General features: G+C 44.5%; 1 protein-coding gene and 1 non-coding gene across 4 annotated transcripts in view; both read left to right on the forward strand.

Moving 5' to 3' along the window:
• The first annotated feature begins 885 nt into the window (after positions 1–885).
• The window catches only part of SLC22A5 (solute carrier family 22 member 5), a 37,208-nt gene continuing 16,518 nt past the window's right edge, over positions 886–21,575 (forward strand). The window contains exons 1-5 of one of the 3 annotated variants that reach the window (XM_060177865.1): positions 886–1,474; positions 8,338–8,441; positions 16,279–16,433; positions 18,358–18,529; positions 21,069–21,195. In XM_060177865.1, coding sequence (XP_060033848.1) covers positions 1,082–1,474; positions 8,338–8,441; positions 16,279–16,433; positions 18,358–18,529; positions 21,069–21,195 — 951 coding nt within the window. In that variant the 5' untranslated portion in view covers positions 886–1,081. The remainder of the gene's footprint in view (positions 1,475–8,337; positions 8,442–16,278; positions 16,434–18,357; positions 18,530–21,068; positions 21,196–21,575) is intronic. The other 2 variants (XM_060177843.1, XM_060177854.1) reach the window with 2 other exon arrangements.
• On the forward strand, positions 5,880–5,978 carry LOC132537333 (small nucleolar RNA SNORD16). The gene has a single exon (XR_009548781.1). It is a non-coding gene; the product is annotated as a small nucleolar RNA SNORD16 (small nucleolar RNA).

Genomic DNA, 21,575 nt, shown 5'->3' on the forward strand with positions numbered 1-21,575 from the left:
TGAAAAACACACTAAAATAAAAAGCAGGACAAATTGTTAAATAATCAGGAATATAGAATAAAGGCAAGAATATAGCAGATGAGATTTATTTTTACCAGGAGTTCAGCTCTGGTTTATGGTGGTGCAGGGGACTAAGCCTGGGACTTTGGAGCCTCATATGATTTCGTCTTTTGTGTTTATACTATCTCCCCCACCCTGCCAGTCCTTTGGATAAATACCTAAGAGTATTATTGCTGGATCATAAAGTAATTCCATTTTTATTTAAAATAAGTCTTCCAAAGGGGGCTGTACAAGTTCCCATTCCCTCCAGCAGTGTAGCAAAGGTTTTTTGTTTTTGTATTTTTTCACAAGAGGAGGGATTTAAAATTTTTAAAAATATTTATTTATTCCCTTTTGTTGCCCTTGTTGTTTTATTGTTGTTACTGATATCCTTATTGTTGGATAGGACAGAGAGAAATGGAGAGGGGAGGGGGAGAGAGAAGGGGAGAGAAAGACAGACACCTGCAGACCTGCTTCACCACCTGTGAAAAGATTCCCCTGCAGGTGGGGAGCCAGGGGGACCGAACCGGGATCCTTCCGCCGCTCCTTGCGCTATCTGCGCTTAACCCGCTGCGCTACCGCTGGACTCCCGAAGAGGGATATTTTAAATATTTGAGCCCCGCAGTTCCTTCACCTAAGGGTCCCTTCCCTGTCTCCCTGCTGGGGTAGCCAGCGTCTCCAGGGCCTGAGGTCAACTCACTAGAGGCGGCGGAGCTCCAGGCACCGCCCAGGCCCGAGCCCACCCGCCTGCGTCACGTGCCTCCCCAGCCCCGCCCACTGCGCGCCGCGCAGCGGGCCGGCGGGGCGGGCCTTGCAGTCCAGGCCCAGAGCCCGCCCCGGCCTGGAACGCTATGTAAGGCCGGCTGCTGTGGCCCGGCGGCTGCGGCCGCCGCAGCTCAGAACCCGCTCAGTCGCTGGACCGTTCACAGGTTCAGTCTCTGGCTTGGAGGGACCCCGGCGCGCACGCGCAGACGTCTGCGGCGCCCCGCCTCCGCCGAGTCCCACGACCCCGGGCCTCGCGCCGCGGGCTGTGGAAAGCGGCATGCGGGACTACGACGAGGTGACCGCCTTCCTGGGCCAGTGGGGACCCTTTCAGCGCCTCATCTTCTTCCTCCTCAGCGCCAGCATCATCCCCAATGGCTTCAACGGCATGTCGATCGTGTTCCTGGCGGCCACCCCGGAGCACCACTGCCGGGTCCCCGACTCCGCCAACCTGAGCAGCGCGTGGCGCAACCACAGCGCCCCGCGGAGCCTGCAGGACGGCCGCGAGGTGCCGCACAGCTGCCGCCGCTACCGCCTCGCGGCCATCAGCAACTTCTCTGCGCTCGGGCTGGAGCCGGGGCGCGACGTAGACCTGCAGCAGCTGGAGCAGGAGGACTGCCTGGACGGCTGGGAGTTCAGCCGGGACATCTACCTGTCCACCATCGTCACCGAGGTGGGTGTCAGGGCCGCCTCGGTCCTGAGCACAGGGCAGTGCACTGCACACACACTCCACACACACACACACCCAGGAGTGCGCGCTGGGTACTGCCACCTCTTCCCCCTACACACATACACACTGGGCATCCTCTGTGCAGGTGTCTGGGGAACAGGTGTCTGACTTGCACTTAGTCTCTGTCTCTGTCAGCATGGGGCCGGCTGGCTGCCCATCCTGTTGGAAAGGGAGCCAGGAATGCCCCTGTGGTCTGGTGAGCATCTACTGTAAGGCCCTAGTAGTCAAAGACTTCCTTAGCGTGGAGTGGGAGTGGTGATGAGCAGAGCCATTGCTTGGTCTGAGGGCATCTCATCTCATTTTTTTTTTTTTTTTTTACCTCTGCACTTGGAGCATCCAAGTACTCTTCTTTCTTCCTGAACTTTATAAAGTCATAGTAAATTTGGATATTAAACTGTTTCTAAACCAATTACTCTTCCTCCACTCATTCTCATCCCAAAAGGGGATTTCAGCCCTGCCTTGTGAGGACTTGTTTACCTTTTGCTCATTGGTTTAGGGTCATTTGTTGACCTGGAATGTTTTAGGGTTTTGTTTAAACTATATAACCTTCCTCTCTCAGGAATGGAGAAGGGGGTGGAGGCAAACTGTCACATTTTTCAAACCCTTGAGAAATTCCTTTGGGATAGTGGGATGGCTTGGTCAGTCTCCTCGTGACCTCAAAGTCAACTGGGCTAAAGGTTTGGCATGATGTTAATGGATGTGCTTTGCTAAATTTTACTCAAGACATTGGCCCCCTAACACTCAGGACTCTCAGCAGCACTGGAAGAGCAGGGTAGTCAACAGTCCTCTTTGGTAGGTACTGGGGCACCCAGCTTCAATAAGTGTCCACTATGGAGATTAGCAGATGAGGAAAAACTTCCTGAAGGAGGATACCTCTCAGTGAATGTAGGATATTTATCTCAGCAGAATACTAAACTGAAGGTCCAGATGCAATGTCTAAACAGTTAAGAAGAATCAAGGTAGCAGGAGGGTAGAGTTCATAGGAATGGGAGCTAGAAAGAGGGCACACGATGCTTCCTGTTCTGGAGGCCCCTTGTGTTATTTCTGGGGGTTGTCAGATTTAAGGGAATCTGAGAGTTGCCTAAAGAAACCTGGGGAGTGGGGGTGTATTTTCTCTCTGGCCAATGAATGTCTCCAGCACTTGTGCCTAGTTACTTCGTATATTAGAGAGAAAGTGTGGTCTGAGCACTTTCTAGCTCCCATTCCTATGAACTCTGCCTTCCTGCTAATATCCTAAGGCAATTTGACTTGATAGAAGAGGCACTGAGTGGAGGTAGCTGACTGTACTTTGTAGAGAATCAGGACATTCAGTCCTTATAAATCCATGATTGTAGTTACACAAGTGAGTCTGTTACCTTCCTGGAAGCCTGTGATAGCTGTGAATGTAAAGGCTGACCCTCCCATTGCATGCAGAGACCACAGAAGGGAAGCCATACTCCTTGACCCAGAAGTTCTTGCTGCAAACTCAGCTTCTGGCTGCCCATGGCAGGAAGAAGCAGTGAAGTCGGAATGCACTCCTAGCATCTTTGGACACCCCAGGGTGTCCTCAGTTAACTTGTTCTTGCTGTGCTGCCTCAACCCTGCATTTCTCTTGACAGTTATGGTGGCACAGATGAGCTCCCAAAGGCTAGCTGTGTCAGACAGTTCTTTGAGCTACTTAGCTGCCAATGTTAGTATTTTTTATATTAACCTATTTATTTAGCTGTCTTAGCAGTTTCATAAGAGCCCTGTGCCCTTTCACCTACTTACAGGTTGTAAGTCTGCAGTAAGCAAGATTAATACATTACTTAGCCCTTTGGGAGATGTTGGCTTTGCTTGCTTCTCTTAGGTGAGCAGTCACTTTTGGAAGCTGTTACATCAACATTCTGATAGCTTCATTTTTCTAAGGCCCATTTTTTTTTCAACCCAGACTTGATCTGCTGACCACTCCAGCTAGTTCCGTGCCTGCTAAATGTCTCCAAGCCTGCCCTCTGCCCCAAATCATACATAGAAGTGTTGTTTGTAAGTACACTTGTATTGAATTTCTATTCATATTTTCAGCAGGAGATAGAAACCACAGGTCTCCTGTTTGATTTTTTTCTTTGTTAAAGTATGTACATGTTGTACTAATCTTTGTAGTAGATTAAGATTTTTACATCTCCCACAAGTTCTGACAGGATACTGAATATAGAAGGTAGGTACTCAGAAAGATTATTGTTGATAGAATTAATAATTTATGAACCCTTCTGAGAACTGGAGAGAAAAGTGATGGTTTTAATTAGCAGAAGGGAAACTTAGGGAAAAAAAACAAACTGAAATATTTTAAAGGAAATATAGTACCCCACTGGGGCTTGACCCTTTGTTGATCTGCAGCAAGATGTTGAAATTGGCAGGAAGAAGGGAACATGATTTATCTGGTGACAGGTGGTTTTCCAGTGGTTCTGGTTCAGAAATCATTTGATCATCTACATGCTTCTAGTTTGATTCCTCCTCTGACCCCTTAAACATCTCTGGGGTGCTGGGGTATCAGTTGACCCACTATGCAGTGTAACTCTTATTCCTAACCTGATTGTTTCTTGACCCAGAACTGCTTCCTCTTGTGGAAATATAGGGCTTTTATCTGTTTGTTTGCTTATGTTTCCTGAACTATTGACATTTGGTTTCTTTATAGCCCAGCTTAAAGTCAGTAAGGTTCCTTTTTGAACTTTTAGAACTTCTGGGTGAGTGGGTATGTCTTCAACTAAGACTTTACATTTCTGTCTGTCCCATTATGCCCTGCCTATCTCTGCCTTCCAGAAACCCTCTGCCCCAACCTTTGGAAACATTCTAATTCACTCTCTTGCCCTAGTAAGTCTCTTTCTATACATTAGCTTTTCTGTCATCCCTATCACATGCATAGGTACCCCTGGAAGATAGGAAAATCTCCACTATTACCCATAAACCCTTCTTAAGATAGCTTGTGAGGCTGAGACCAGGAACCCTAGAACTTATTGACTCACTGCTATGCTTTATGACCTTTCTCACTCAAGTCCAATGCAGACTCTCCTCCTTTCTTTGTAGCTTATGTCAAACCAAAAGCCACGTGATACACTTCTGAGGACCCCTGTTCCACCACAGCAGACCCATCTGGTCATCAATGGTCAAAATGAGAACCAACATCCTGGGTCAAAATTCTAATGTTAGACACAGAAATGAGAGTGAGAATGTGAAGAAAATACTCTAGAGATTGAAGTTCAGGGTTCTTTGGGGTTTTGGGCCCAAGGACCAAACCCTGAGGATATTATGGTATTGAAGGTTGAGAGCTTTTTTATTCATCTATTCTCTTTTGAACCAAACAGCTGCTGAGTCTCTTCTCTGTGCAGGGCCTTGTCAGGCACTATATGGATTGGTCATATGGTAGCAGATACTTTTTCTCATGCCCCTCACAGCCTTGGGGCAAGGATCTGATGTTAATTACAACAGGAGGCAGGATGAAATTTGTGTGGGAATATTTGGCATTCAGTAACAGATGGTGCTTACAAGTGTGTTTGACCATTGATGCGGTCAGACTGGGTACATTTTGGGAGAGCTTCTGCCCTGTGGGTACAGACCTTATCTCTTTTCCCTTCTAGCCAACTCACAGGTAAGAACAGTTAGTCCCACTGTATCATCCCTCCACTTCCCATAACTCTGAAGCTGCATCAATTACTAATTGCATATAAGAGACACAAATCCCACTTTTTGGAATTTTAGTAAGTTTATTGAGGTATAGATAACATAAAGTATACAGTTTGAAAAGCTTTGCTCTCCCCCCCTCCCCGTGTGTAAGTATTCATCTGTATATTTACATAGGTATATATCATGAAACCATTACCACTGTAGTGGAACATTTATGACCTCACTGAGCTAAAGGGTAGTAATGCTAGATTCATAGCCTACTTGTTGCACCCACTCTTAGTTCTGACACTGATACCTGTTATCATCAGTCAGTTATGTACATTCCACATACCAAGTGGAGACATTAATGAGATGATATATAGCTAGATTAGTTATACTGGGGAACAAGGAGCTCAGTATAAGAACACTAGATTCCTTTGTAAATGCAACAGACCTGGGCCTAATATCCTAGAGTTTCTGGTTTTCTCATCCTACTCCTCCAAAGGAAAATTCATCCCAATTTCTGAAGCCCAGTACAGTCCATTTGGTGGTTGACAGGTAAGTGGGTGGGTTGGCCTAGTGGAACTTTTGTGCCCATTTGTTCTTTATTTGAGACCTAATGCACCCACCTCCCTCCCCTTGAGTGTGGCCAGAAGGAATTGTTAGTACATGTTTGCTTTGATAGTATACCAAAAGCCATGCCTTGAGAATTGTCAAGAACTGTCAGTGAGATTGCCATGATGTCATAATTTGCTCCTTACTCTGCTCTCGGCGACAGTTGCCTGCTGTCAGTGAGCTGGTGCAAAAGGGTGACTAATGTTCTCACTGAGCAAGAAAGAAAAAGAAGAAAAGAAAAAAAGGAAGAGGCAAAAATAACCTGTCAATGAGAGAGTGCATTTGCACCAGGGAGTAGGCAGTCTGGCCCAGGTGACAGGTGAAGCTGTGGGAGCCAGGGAAATACTTTGGAAACCTGCCCCAGGAAGAGCATTACTGAAGAACCTGGATTGGTCTCAAATAGCACCTGTGTTTATCCATCTAGAATTCCTTAGAAACCTGGGAGAGCTGACATGGGGCTGGGTAGTATGGTACTAACACCACAGGACACACACTATAGAAATTCCTGTGGATTTCTAATATAGTCTATAGGTTTCCCCAATCCTTAAGAGAGACCTGTTGATAAACAACTATTAACTCTATTCACAGTAAAAAACAAAAACCTCTTGCAATAAAAGTAATGCATACTAGCTGGGGTTAGATTCCATCATATTCAATAGCAGCAATACCAGTAATCTGGCCCCTGAAGCTCTGCCTGACACCCAGAGGCCAGTACCCCATTATCAAGTCTTTTAGCTTTGTGTCTTGTACCACTCCCATTCTGGCTATAGTAGCTGGGCTGCTCTGGGAGGCCTCACCCGCCTCCTTCCAGAGAATTGTTGTCCGAGTGCTGGCACCACTGAAGCTGCAGAAGTAGGAGGACTGACAGAATCTGAACATGCAGACCCTGGTGCTTCATTACCATGATTCCTGCAAGCCTGAACTTCCTCTAGATTAGAGCCCCCCTCAGTTTTTCCCAGTAGGAATCAGCATCCCATCCAGGTTTTGCATGCTACTTCTAAGAGTGAAAAGCCAGTGGTGTGCCTGACTGAGCCTCATAGTCAGCTTCAGGAGCTCTTCATGCCTAGCTCAAGGGCCACCCTTCTACCCTAAGGTGTCTGGAGGCTCTGAGCACACACTGCTCAGTAGTACGAAAGAGCAGACTTTTTTTTTCCCCCCTCTCTCACTGGCCTGGGAAAGATGCTTTGTTCTGGGAAGTTGCATGCACCCTCTGTCTCTGTTGCTAGGGAGTTAGAAGGCTTCAGAGAAGGCTAGCCAACAACCTGGCGCCAGGCATGCAAGGGTCCAGATTCCTTGAAGGGTAGCTTTCTTGGTTACAACTGAGCAGCAGCTCTCTCTGTTTTGGGAAACATTTTTCTGTGAACCACCAAGCTTCCTGTTTTAGCCTCTTTTTTTTTTATTTTTTTATTTTGGATCCTTGTTATGCTGAAGCAGTCTAATATGTGAGTGTTCAGCTGCCTTCCCATGCCTGGAATACATCCTAGCATGGCTACTGTGGTTGGAACTACACTTTTAGAGCTGAGTAATCAGGCTGTACTGATTGTACCGTACCCCAGTGGGTCCAAATGAAGAAGTTAAGCAGATGAGGGGTGTGTGTGTGTGTGTGTGTGTGTGTGTGTGTGTGTATGTGTGTGTTGGGGGTGGGTCTGAGATTGAGTAACCAGTTAGCAGTAGAGGTTACTTCCTGTTTCTTGATTTCCAGGTCAGAATTCTTTAAAAAAAAATTTTTTTTATTATCTTAATTTGTTTATTGGATAGAGTCAGCCAGAAGTTGAGAGGGAATGGGGGAAAATAGAGGAGAGAGATAAAAAGACACCTGTAGCCCTGCTTAACCACTCATGAAGCTTCCCCTCTGCAGGTGGGGACTGGGGGCTCGAACCCGGGTCCTTGTGCATTGTAATGTGTGCCCAACCAGTTGTGCCATCACTTGGCCCCTCCAACTCAGAATTTTTAGCTATAAATTGGGCCTTATATTGTTGGCACAGCATCAGGGATCCCAGCTCCAGATGTCCCCCAGAGACCCAGGGGTCAGGGTGAAAGAGTTGCGCAGAGCTGAAGAAACAGATCCAGATGGAGCATCCTAGGTCCTGTGGCCTCAGTCCAGTGTTGATGGCCTTGTCCCTTAGGGCCCCAGAGCCCTGCTCCAGAACTATTTCTGTGACATTCTCGATAATGACTTGAACTTCACAGTGCATGGGTGTTCTGACCCTTCCACTCTGTCCTGGACTCTGCCCATTTTCTTAGAAGCAGCTACGAGGAACCATTGTTTTCTCCTGGGTTGGCACACTGGCAAAGTACTTGCTCTTTGCCTAGCTCCCCTCAAATTAGCAGTCAAACTGAGTATCCCAAAAACTATGAAAAACGATAAGAAGGAGTTAAGGATCGGTCCCTTTCTCTCAGTGAAGGGAACCTACTGTCTGCCTTGCAGTCCAGGGTTTAGATGAGGTCACATACCTACATGGTAATATAAAGTATTCGGGGACTTGTTAATGTTTTGACTTCATTTACCTAGAGCTTTAAACTGAAAATTTCTTTTTAAAAGAAGTGAGTGATACATCCCTTTGCTCCTCTTACAGTGGAACCTGGTATGTGAGGATGACTGGAAGGCCCCGTTCACGATCTCCTTGTTTTTCGGGGGTGTGCTGGTGGGCTCCTTCATATCAGGGCAGCTCTCAGACAGGTAAGGTGTGTGTCTTTCTCCTGCACTGAGCAGGGAATATGCATGTGCCTAGCCCTTAAGTTCAGATAGTAATGTGTTATTGTTGTTTTTTTTTTAAGGAAGTTTCATCTGTAATATAAGCTCCATATAAAACAAAAAACCAATAACCTCCACTCCCTTATTCTTGCAAAACAACCTGAGCCACATGTGTTCCAGTTGACTAGGAAATATGCCATGATTCATTTATACACCATCCTGGCTGACCTCTGGGTGAATGTGACTTCTTCATGTTCTTAAGTATGAAAAAGGCATACACTATGCACTGTATTATAGATCTTTAGACAGTGACAGGGATGGCTGCCTCTGTATTTTCCAAACCCTGACTCTCTGCCTGATGAGGAGATTTCACTAGCCAGTAACAGCATAATGGACAGAACACTTGGGGTCACAAAGCTGATGTCCCTTATCTGAGAGTCCTGTGGTTATGACACTCTCAGCATGCAAAGAGTTGTTTGCCACTAGGGTTTTGTGCCTGCACAATTCCACCATTCCTGGTAGACTCCTTGTTTTATTTTTTTATATTTATTTTTATTTTTACTAGAGCACTGCTCAGTTTTGGCTTGTGGTGATGCTGGGGATTGAACCCGGGACTTCAGAACCTCGGTCATGAAAAGCTCTATGCATGATCATTGTGCTGTCTCCCCAGCCCATGTTTATTTTGTAGGTAGAAGGTGAGAGACAGAGGAAGAGAAAGGAGTGATACCACAGCATGGCTGTGCTACTCATGAAGCTTCCCGTTGTATGGTTATCCCATGTAGTGGCTGGGAACTCAAACCTGAGTCCTGCTTCATGGTAAAGAATGCACTCTCCCAAGTAAACTATCCCAGTCCCAGAAGTTGAGCTTTTATCTCAAGGTTTATTTGTAGCTTCAACGGGCTATCTCCTATTAAAATTATATTCAAAACTTTATATATTGTTTGCGACCCTTTTTCTGGAGAAAAACGTGTAGTTTTCATGAAGTTTTCTGAGAGGCCAAATATGTATCAACTAGATCCGTAGCCATGCTGGCATGTGTGAGGATACCCACAGAATCCATGAGTTTGCCCAGGAGAGAGGAATCCCAGTATATGCCCAGCTTGCCAGGTTCTCTGATAGAAAAGTTAAGGATTACAAAGTTATTCTACCTTCAGAACAAAGTCCTGATAGTCTTTTTTTTTAAATGTTTATTTTATTTATTCCCTTTTGTTGCCCTTGTTGTTTTATTGTTGTAGTTATTATTGTTGTCATTATTGTTGTTGGATAGGACAGAGAGAAATGGAGAGAGGAGGGGAAGACAGAGTGGGGGAGAGAAAGATAGACACCTGCAGACCTGCTTCACCGCCTGTGAAGCAACTCCCCTGCAGGTGGGGAGCCAGGGCTTGAACCAGTGTCCTTACACTGGTCCTTGTGCTTTGCGCCACCTACGCTTAACCCGCTGCGCTACAGCCCGACTCCCCCTGATAGTCTTAATAAAAATTCAGCATGATGATTTAGCACGTTTATGCCTGTGGGGTTTCTACTTCACTTGACAAGTCTTTCCTTATGAGAAACACATGCATTTATTATTAGATTTGTCTAATAATATTATTAGAGTGTCATCTCACATTTTAAAAGGGAAACAAACTCCTACAGTTAGCAGTGAGCAACAGAGAGTCAAGTAGACCATGCCCTCTAATTAGTGAGTCTAGATGAGCCTGAGACACTCGCTTCTTTGGGGGAAAGGTTTTTGCTTCCCCATGTCCTTGATCTAGCAGCAAACATAAGTTAACTACTTACATTTATTTCACACACACACACACACACACACACACACACACACACACCCTAATATGTGCCAGACATTGTTATATGCATTGAACTACAAAAAAAAAAATTTAAGCAACTATTTAATCATTAGCCTATAAAGTTGTAAGTACTACAAATCTCATTTTATAGATGGAGAAAATAAAATCCAGAGCTGTTAAATGGCTTAACCAGAGTCTCACAGCCAGCACATGGCAAAGTTAGGATATGAGCTCAGAATCTTGATCCTCTGTTTTGTACAGACTGCTGTTCAGATTGGTTATTTCATACAATGGTGGAGCTAGATTTTAAACAAACAAACAAACAAAACGGATGCTTAATATGTTTGGTAATTGATTCAAAGTATATTAGTGCCTCTGTATCCTCATAGAGCCCTCTGACCTACTAGTGAAGACACAGATATGCTAGAAAAGGTAGGGACAGAGGTTTGTTTGTGGTCTTTGAGGTTATTTGGGCAAGAGGCTACAACAAAATGGACTGGTGATGTAAGCAGGCCTTGAATCTCTTGATACTTGCTTTTCAAATAACTTCTTTCTACCAGACAGACTCAATCAAATAACTAACTTAAGAAGTATTTGTCCTCTTTGGTGGTGGCAGGTGATATAGAATGCTCAGAGAGAGATGGCCTAAAGAAGCCAGGAGAGGCTTCCTAGAGACAAGAAAGCCTACTCTGGGCTGTGAGTAGAAGCTAACCAGTTAAAAGAGGAAAGAGAGGAAAAAGCCGGCATTCTGGGCAGAGAATAGCATGTCCTCAGGCTTAGACTCAGGAAGAAACATAGTGCACTTTAGGAACTAGGAAAAAGGCCCTGTAGTTGAGGTATAAAGAAACAGTATGGGGATTAAGTAGTGAGATAAGCTTACCGGGTCACAGTTGAGAGTCTGAACTTTAATCACAGATCCGTGGGGAGCTATTGAGACTCTTGTAATCTTTGTTAGAAGAAGGAGGAGGAGAAGGAGAAAAAAAGAAAGATTATTTGATAGCCTTGTGGAGAAATAGTTGAAGGGAATCAAGAGTCCAACCAAGAAGTTACCACACTGATTTATGCAGGAGATGATAGTGGCTTGGACCAGGCTGAGAGTAATAGAATTGAAAAGTAGTAGGAGGTAAAAAAAACAACAGAATTAAGCAATGAGTCGGATGCTGGACGTGAAGAGAGGTTGATTTCTGGCCTGCACAGTTGGGTAAATGGTAATATTCTTTTTTTAAAATTCTCTTTTTAATGTTTATTTCTTTTTTATTATGGGATAGAAACAGAGAAATTGAGAGGGGAAGGGGAGGTAGAGAGGGAAAGAGACAGACACCTGCAGCCCTGCTTCACCACTCGCAAAGCTTTCTCCCTGCAGGTGGGGGGGACCAAAGGCTTGAACCTTGGGCCCTTGTGCACTGTAATGTGTTTGCTTAACCAGGTGCACTAACCTAGTCAGTGACATTCTTTTCTAAGACTGAGAACTCTGGAAAATTACCAGGTTTGCGGGAGATGTCAAGTTCACTTTGAACGTACTGAATTTAGGATGTCTATAAGACTCTTTAAGTACAGAAATTAAGTATGCCATTGGATGTATTCCAGGAGAGGAGAAGAACATCATCTAGTTGGCAACGTAAAGAATGTTCATCAAAGCCCTGAATTCTAGCCCAGGTAATTTATCAGTAGTAGCACACAGGACTTGCCTGCGAACAGTCCCAGACTCCATTCCTCCCACCAACAGTGAGCATTTAGTAGTATTTTCTTGAAACATAAGACAGAGGGGACCAGGTGGTGGCACACCTGGTTGAGCGCACATGGTACAGTGTACAAAGACCAGGGTTTGACCCCTTCTCACCCCCACCTGTATGGGGAAAGCTTTGTGAGTGACGAAGCCACTGCTTTGCAGGTATCTCTCTGTCTCTCTCCCTTTCTGTCACCCCCTTCTCTCTTGATTTCTGGCTATCTCCAATCAATAAAAATAAATGTAAATGTAACAATGAAAAAAAGAATTTAAAAAGCAAAAGGAAGAGAGAGCCAGGCAATGATGCACATAATTCAGTGCACATAGTATAAGCTCACTCGAGAAAGAGGGGAGATAGTAAGGGGGACCTGCTTCACTGCTTGTGAAACATCCCTCATGCAGATGGGAAGCAGGGGCTTGAACACAGATCCTTGAGCAGGTCCTTGAGCAACACTGCTTCATCATTCTATAGAAAGAAAGAAAAAATGGCTGCTAGGAGCAGTGGATTTGTAATGCAGATACCGAGCCCCAGCGATAACCCTGGAGGGAAAAAAGAAAAATAAGAAGAGAAAAGGAGATGGAGGGAAATAAGGAAGAATGTGAATAAAACTTCCTGAGGGAGAGTGAGAAGAGACACAGCCTTGGGAAGATAGAGACATATATTGTGTGTGTGTGTGTGTGTGTGTGTGTGTGTGTGTGTGTGTGTGTGTGTGTGTGTGATGTTGACAGACTTTAGAAGTGAGCCCAACCCAGGATCACTAAGGACTGATGTTATATAAGGGTTCCCTAAGTCTTTCTTTTTCTTACCATCCCAGGAAGGCCTAGGGAAGAGAAAGTGAGGGAATACCTGTCCTTTCTGTAATTAGAGATAGGTTGGTATGTAGGTTGCTGATTTCTCAACCACAGTACTATTCACATTTTGAACCAGAGAATTCTCTGCTGTAGGGACTTATCCTGGAATTCTAGAATGTTTAGTAACATCTCCCTACTAGATGTGAACAGAACCAAAAAACAAACAAAACTTGTTGCAGCAATTGAATGAAAATAGGTATCAGCCAGTCATGACCAACCTCAAGCTGAATCTGATACTGCCCAGTAGTTAGACTTATTTTTCCTTGTTTGTAGCATGCCCTTAAAAGAAAGCAAACAAAACTACACACACACACACACACACACACACACACACACACACACGCGCACACACGTAAGCACTTCTTTAAATGCTAAATGAACACAGATACAAATACACAGCACAAATGGTAGGCTTAGTAAATTCTTCTAGGGACATAACTTATAACCAACACTAAGTTAAGAAATAAAACTTTAGGGGTCAGGCAGTGGCGCAGTGGGTTAAGCGAATTTGGTGCAAAGCGCAGGGACCGGCGTAAGGATCCTGGTTCGAGCCCCCCGGCTCCCCACCTGCAGGGGAGTCGCTTCACAGGCGGTGGAGCAGGTCATCAGGTGTCTATCTTTCTCTCCCCCTCTCTGTCTTCCCCTCCTCTCTCCATTTCTCTCTGTCCTATCCAACAATGAATGACATCAACAATGGCAATAATAATAACCACAACGAGGCTACAACAACAAGGGCAACAAAAGGGGGAAAAATGGCCTCCAGGAGCAGTGGATTCATGGTGCAGGCACCGAGCCCAGCTATAACCCTGGAGGGAAAGAAAAAGAAATAAAACTTTGGGCAGGAGCAGATAGCATAATGGTTATGCAAACATACTCTCATTCCTAAGGCTCCAAAGTCCCAGGTTCAGTCTCCTGAACCACCATAAGCCAGAGCTAAGCAGTGTTCTGGTATAAAAGAGAGAGAGAGGGAGTCGGACTGTAGCGCAGCGGGTTAAGCGCAGGTGGCGCAAAGCACAAGGACCGGCATAAGGATCCCGGTTCAAACCCCGGCTCCCCACCTGCAGGGGAGTCACTTCACAGGCGGTGAAGCAGGTCTGCAGGTGTCTATCTTTCTCTCCTCCTCTCTGTCTTCCCCTCCTCTCTCCATTTCTCTCTGTCCTATCCAACAACGACAACAACAATAATAACTACAACAATAAAACAACAAGGGCAACAAAAGGGAATAAATAAAATAAATATTAAAAAAAATTTTAAAAAAAAGAGAGAGAGAGAGAGAAATTGCTGCACCACCCTTCAATTGTATCCAATCTAAAGAACAACAGTCTTCTATAAATTATCTTAATCTGACTTTTATGACATTTTTTGAGATTTACTTATTTTATAGGGGGTGGGTAGAAAGGAGTCAAGAATTATGCTCTGGCATATATGATGACAGGACTGGCCTCATGGCTTCATGTGTTCACATCCTCTCCCTTCTGAGCCACCTCCCAAGCCATTAGTCTAACTTTTAGAATAATTACTACTTTCTCATTTTTTTAGACTTGTAATCCTATGTATATCTTTAAACACAAGTTCTATCTTACCTGATTAAAAAACTGTGATGTCTTTTCATCTAGTTTAATCCTGGGATTCTCCCTCCATCACTTTCTTTGCCTTACAGTTTCTGTTTTGAAGAAAACTTGGTTATTCTACATACAGAATCTCCCAGCTTGAATTTTGCTTATTGCATACTCATGATGAAGTTCAATATACTCCTCTTGCAAATTAGTAACTGAATTCAGATACTTGGTCACATTCACTCCCTTTGGCAAGACTATATGAAAAGCAATGTTCAGCTGTCTCTTTCTATACTATTAGAACAATCATTGATACCTAATGTCCATATCTATTAAATCATGAGGGTTATAATATGATGACATTCTAATTTTATCAGGCATTCTAATTTTATCACTTTTTTTTCATTCAAAAGTTTAAAAACTTTTTGTGGCCAAGGAGGTTGCTCAGTGGGTAGAACACAAGACTTGCTGACATGAGGCCCCAGGCTTGATCCTTAGCACTTCATGCCAGAATGGTGTTCTGCCCTTCTCCCCCCCCCATAAAGTAAATGAATAAATATCTTTTTTTAATTGAAGAACTTAAAAAAAAATGCTTCTTTTTGCAGGGGCCAGTCAGTAGCTCACCTAGTTGAATGCATATGTTACCATGCACAAGGACCTAGGTTCAAACCCTGGCCTCTATCAGCAGGGGGACAGCTCCATGAGTGGTGAAGTAGTGCTGTAGGTACCTCTTTTTCTTGCTCCTTTTCTGTCTCCCCTTTCCCTCTCAGTTTCTGTCTCTATCCAATAAAATAAAAATAGCATATATATATATATATATTTCAAAATATTTTTATTTTGGGGGCCAGGCAATAGCTCACCCAGCTGAGCACACATTAATTACCAAGTGCAAGGACCCGGGTTCAAACCTCTACTCCCTACCTGCATGGGGTCTGCTTCACGAGCAGTGAAGCAAATCTGCAAGTGTCTATCTTCCTCTCCCTCTCTCTCTCCATCCTCTCTCAATTTCTCCCCTCTCTAATAAAAAAAAAATTAGAAAGAAAGAAAAAAAAGAAAGAAAAACACAGCTTCAGGGAGTAGTAGACTCATAGTGCTGTCACCAAGCCCCAGCAATAACCCTGGTGGCAACAAAATAGTAATAAAGATGTGGTTGAGATGTAGCACAGCGGGTTAAGTGCACATGGCATAAGGATCCTGGTTCGAACCCCTGGCTCCCCATCTGCAGGGGGTGGGGGGGTCACTTCACAGGCGGTGAAGCAGGTCTGCAGGTGTCTGTCTTTCTCTCCCCCTCTGTCTCCCCTGTCTCAGTTTCTCTCTGTCTTGTGCAACAATAATAACAACAATAGCAATAACAACAACAATAATAACGACAACAACAAGGGCAACAGAATGGGGAAAATGGCCTCCAGGAGCAGTGGATTCATAGTGCAGGCACCAAGCCCCAGCAATAACCCTGGAGGCAAAGCAAATAAAATAAAATAAAAATAATAAATATTATTTCCCTCCTCTGTTACTGTTTACATAGAAACTTCACAACAAATGGTTTTCATTTATAATCAGTTATTTTATCCCTCAAAGCTAATCCACTTTGTAAAGATTGTGAGTACACACACACACACACACACACATATATGAGATTGACATTGATATGTTTTAATTGTTTGTGGTCTTTTTGATAGTGTTGCTGTCTTTTGGGCAACTCTGGTGACCAGGTTGCACATTGGCCCTTGGGAGTAGAGAGTGGGGAGTAGTAAAAACAAACTAGGGGATAATAGCATAGGCATTGGGAGACTGCACTGTCCCTGGGGCCAGACTGTGCCTGGTAGCACTATCCATACCCCCCACCCACATTCCCGCAACTTCTCCCAGCTAGTTCTCTGTCACTCTCCTTTCCTTTCCAGGTTTGGTCGGAAGAATGTGCTGTTTGTGACCATGGGCATGCAGACAGGCTTCAGCTTCCTGCAGGTCTTCTCAAAGAACTTTGAGATGTTTACTGTGCTGTTTTTCCTTGTGGGCATGGGACAGATCTCCAACTATGTGGCAGCATTTGTCCTGGGTATGGTCATCAAGTTGGAGTTGAGTACTTGATTCTGTGTTTCACCATCATCTCATCACCCACTTTCTGGAGACAGCTATGATTTCCCTTCAAGGGGAAAATGGTTCCTAACAGTGCTGACCAGGGCTTGTTGGTGAGCCAGTTTGTAGGTTTTGTAGACTCAGAGAAAACTGAGCCTTCCAGTGCCCAGCCTTGGGTCCCCAGCAACACCAGTGACCAAACACCGAGTTCAATTCTTATCTAGCTGCCTTGGTCTCTATAGCACTTAATGGCCATCCTGTGAGGCCCTGAGAAATAGAACTCCCTCAATATCATCCATTAGTGAAGGGTCTGCTACAGCCCAGGACTAAGCAGTTAAGAAAAGAAGGTGTGGCATGAGGTATGGCCATGATTAGCAGCTTCCGTGAGGAAGAACACTGCTTCCTCTGCAAAAATTAGAGCCAATGGCATTATTTAGGAAGAATGAATTGATAACAATGAACTGTAGCAACGTGGGTGTCAGGGTTTTAATTCAGACTTCACACTGCAGGACTTCAGCCTCTTCTTAGTGAAAATTTGTCAGTTTCACTGATCTTAACTTACTGGTTTTTGGTTTCCTTAAACTATTTTTGGAGGGATTTACTTTTTTAATGTTTTTTATTATTATCTTTATTTTTATTGGATAGAGACAGCCAGAAATTGAAAGGAATGGAGAGATAGGGAGAGAGACAGCCCTGCTTCACCACTCGTGAAGCTTTCCCTCTGCAGGTGGGGACTGAGGTCTCGAACCTGGGTCTTTGAGCACTATAACATGTGCGCTTAACCAGTGCACCACCACCCAGCCTTGAGGGATTTATTTTCTATTCACATTTAATAGACTATTTTTTTCCTTAATAACAGCATGAGTAGTCTTAGTGATGACTTCCTCTTTAATGAATTCTTCCTCATGTGAGAATTAAGTTTTGAGGTATAACAAAGCATGTTAACATATGGCTTCAGGAATTGATAAAGTTTTTGTTGTTGTTGTTTTTGTGATTGTCCACGTATTGTTTTTTATTTGTCATAAAAGAACTGGATTATTTTCTTTTTTCCTTTTTCTTTCCTTTTTTTTTAAATATTTATTCCCTTTTGTTGCCCTTGTTTTTAATTGTTGTAGCTATTATTGATGTCTTCATTGCTGGATAGGACAGAGAGAAATGGAGAGAGTAGGGGAAGACAGAGAATGGGAGAGAAAGATAGACACCTGCAGACCTGCTTCATCACCTGTGAGGCAGCTCCATTGCAGGTGGGGAGCTGGGGGCTTGAACCAGGATCCTTATGCCAATCCTTGAGTTTTGCGCCACATGCGCTTAACCCGCTGCTCTACCACCTGACTCCCCCTCCCCTTTTTTTTCTTTTTGCCTCCAAGGTTATTGCTGGGCCTCAGTGCCAGCACTACAAATGCACTGCTTTTCCTGGAGGCCATTTTTCCCCCATTTTTATTGGCTAGAACAGAGAGAAATTGAGAGAGGAAGGGGAGGTAGAAAGGAAGAGAGAGAGAGAGATACCTGCAGACCTACTTTACCACTTGTGAAGCATCCCCTGCGCAGGTGAGGAGTAGGGGCTCAAACCCAGACCCTTGCACTTAGTACAATGTGCACTTAACTGGATGTGCCACTGCCTGACCCCATAACTGAGTTCTTTTATGTGGATTGAGAGACCACAATGAGATACCTCCAGCAGCTGATTAGAATCCCATCCTTCCCTAAGGCTCAGAAATTTAGAGATATTCAGCTTCAAAACCTGTGCTTCCCAGAAGCTGGTGATTCACTGGGATGGGGGTGGGGGGAGAAATTTAGAGATAATTTGAACTGCTTTCTTGTCTGTAGACTGGAAATTATATAAGAATAACAAGGAAATACCCTCAGTTAAAATACTAACATGACTCCTCCCTTGTTTTGAATAGGAACAGAAATTCTTGGCAAGTCAATCCGCATTATATTCTCCACGTTAGGAGTGTGCATATTTTATGCCATTGGCTACATGATGCTGCCACTGTTTGCTTACTTCATCAGAGACTGGCGGATGTTGCTGTTGGCCCTGACGGTGCCAGGGGTGTTATGTGCGGCATTGTGGTGGTGAGTGTGACCTGGTACCCCAAGGTGCCCACCAACAGGATGTCTTCTATTTGGTCTTCACTAGGGGGCAGCAACAACCCACAAATCCACTTCTTCTTCTAGTGTTTGCCCTTCTTCCATAGCCAGTCAACTTTACATAAGGTTGAGCCTGATATAAAGTTTCGAGACCTCCTTTGAATCTGGAGAGGTGGCAGTCGTTGACTATGTGGGTCATAGTCTGTCTGTAGCCGCAGAGACGACCCGAACTGCCCCTGCAGCTACAGACAGACAAATCCACTGTGTTCACAGAAATGGGAATAGAGTGTATTTAAATTGGTTCAGAATGTTTTCTCCACACTCAGAAAAACCAGAAGCAAGACATCAACAGATTTGTTCTCAGCCCTGTGCTGGGTTGAACAGAGTGCAGGAAGAGGAAGAAGCTGTAGCTGTGAGATGATGGGGCCTCCAGGGTGACCTCCAGGAAGTTATCAGACCACAAAACAAGACAGCTAGCCCCTGAATAGGCTATTTGTTGCCTATTACTTATGCTACAGGCACTACAAGCAGAGGGAGAACTCTAGAAGGAAGAAAGAATTTGCAGGATAATTACACAGAGGAAAGCACCAAACTAGAGAAATTGGACAGACAGAGCAAGGTATTCCATACCAAGAGAGTGAACACAGCGTAGGAACTAAGGCAAGGCTCACCTCTTACAGGTGGGGAAGCTGAGAACACTGCAACACTGCCCTTCATGGAACTGAGAGGATTTCACTGATAAACAAGTCAATTGAATGAATCAGGGATAGGAGTGAAGAAAGCTAGAGGCTATAACATCAGTGTAGAAGACCCTTCTGTGGATGCCCAGCAAATGCAGGGGAGCATAGCGGGGAGTCTGGGCTGAGACTCAAAATAAAAGCAAGAATTCAGGAGTCTATTTTGCGCCTGTCTCCTTAGTGTCCAGAAGAGGGCACCACCACTCCAGAAATGGAGGCAGCCAGCCAGTAAAGGAATCCCACCTTACATATAGGCTCATTCGAATTCTTTTTTTTTTTTTAATTTTTTATTTAAGAAAGGATAAATTTTAAAAAACCATAGGATAGGAGGGGTACAACTCCACACAATTCCCACCACCTGATCTCCATATCGCATCCCCTCCCCTGATAGCTTTCCCATTCTCTATCCCTCTGGGAACATGGACCCAGGGTCGTTGTGGGTTGCAGAAGGTGGAAGGTCTGGCTTCTATAATTGCTTCCCCGCTGAATATGAGCATTGACTGGTAGGTCCATACTCCCAGTCTGCCTCTCTCTTTCCCTAGTAGGGTGGGTCTCTGGGGAAGCTGAGCTCCAGGACACATTGGTGGGGTCTTCAGTCCAGGAAAGCCTGGCCAGCATCCTGATGGCATCTGGAACCTGGTGGCTGAAAAGACAGTTAACATACAAAGCCAAACAAATTGTTGAGCAATCATGGACGCAAAGGTTGGATTAGTGGAGAGGAAGTGTTAGGGAGGTACTCACTGCAAACTCTAGTGTACTTCTGCTTTCAGGTATATATTTTGCACTAGCTTATGGATACGTGTGAACATATGCTCTCTCTCACAGAACCTGGTCTATATCTAGGTTTTGGGACTTTGTTAGAAAGTGAATCACCTGGGATGGAATTAGAGAATACTATGAAAGGAAAGGTCTCACCTGAGTAATGAAGCTGAAGGGTTGTCATTCCACATGTGAAGTCTCTGGACACAGTCTGAGCTGAAGCATGTTGAGGTGGCAGTTGTTGTGTTGATTAGGTTGTGATCGGCAGATGCAATATTATTTGATATGGATTGGGAGAGGCATACAGGAAAGTGGGCCCTATCCTAAGGTTCCAGGACTGGGGCAAATATAGGCTCTATAGTGGAGATGTGAGGTTCCTGCTGTCTTAGGGTTCAAAAAGACAATGGATAGTTACTATTATCATCACATTATTTGGTAATTGGGTTAACTTTGAAAAGTCCTTTTGTTAGGGTTTGCTGTATAGTACCCAGTATCTTGTATATAGCTGTGCCACGGGTTGCTTCTGATCTACTTGGTCTAGGCTTTTGAGAGAGTCCGCATATCAAATACACAGCCTATATATTAAAAAGACTCAGTCTGTGTTTTAAAAACACAGACATACAATTAATTTTCCCCCTGTCATATTAATTAACTAGTGATTTATATGACTACACTTTACTAGGAGTGTACATAAACACCATTCCCACCACCAAAAGACTGTGTCCCATCCCACCCACCCACCCCCACCCCCCACCGGCCCAGGAAGCCGCATGTCTACCCCTCACCACAGGGTTTTTACTTTGGTGCCCTAGACTCATTCGAATTCTTTGCTTTCAAGCAGTCTTGAAAGCTCACCCACCTGTCAGGTCATGGTTGTGGTGTGACTCTCACTTTGCTTCTGATTCAGAAACAACAAACATTCCACAAAACTAGCTCTGCTTCTGAACTCTCATTTCTCAACCTCACTTCCTCTGTACCTGGCCAGTTGGGCAGGAAGACCTCAGTGAAACTGATCCTTGTACTTCCAGGTTCATCCCTGAATCCCCCCGATGGCTCATCTCTCAGGGACGGTTTAAAGAGGCAGAAGTGATCATCCGCAAGGCTGCCAAGATCAATGGGATTATTGCACCCTCGACTATCTTTGACCCAAGTGAGGTAAGCAGTGTGTAGCAGCTAGTGGCCTTGTTTTCAGGTTAGCATCACATAAATCTGATGTCTTTCCTGCATACATAGATCAGCTGTCCCCAGCTGCCCTCAGGGTAGGCTTTGTTAAGATTCAGATGTTGTCAAGGTTTTAGCTACCTTTTTCTCTTCACCTTTCCTAGTGGAGTTTAGGTTTTCAACTTTATGTATTTCCTTTCTCAGCAATCATATTGCTTGACTATTACTTTGTTTTATTTAAGAAAGGAGACATTAACAAAACTGTAGGATAGGAGGGGTACAACTCCACACAATTCCCACCACCCGATCTCCATATCCCATCCCCTCCCCTGATAGCTTTCCCATTCTCTATCCCTCTGGGAGTATGGACCCAG

This window comes from Erinaceus europaeus, chromosome 2 (genome assembly GCF_950295315.1).
Source record: "Erinaceus europaeus chromosome 2, mEriEur2.1, whole genome shotgun sequence".
Lineage (NCBI taxonomy): Eukaryota > Metazoa > Chordata > Mammalia > Eulipotyphla > Erinaceidae > Erinaceus > Erinaceus europaeus.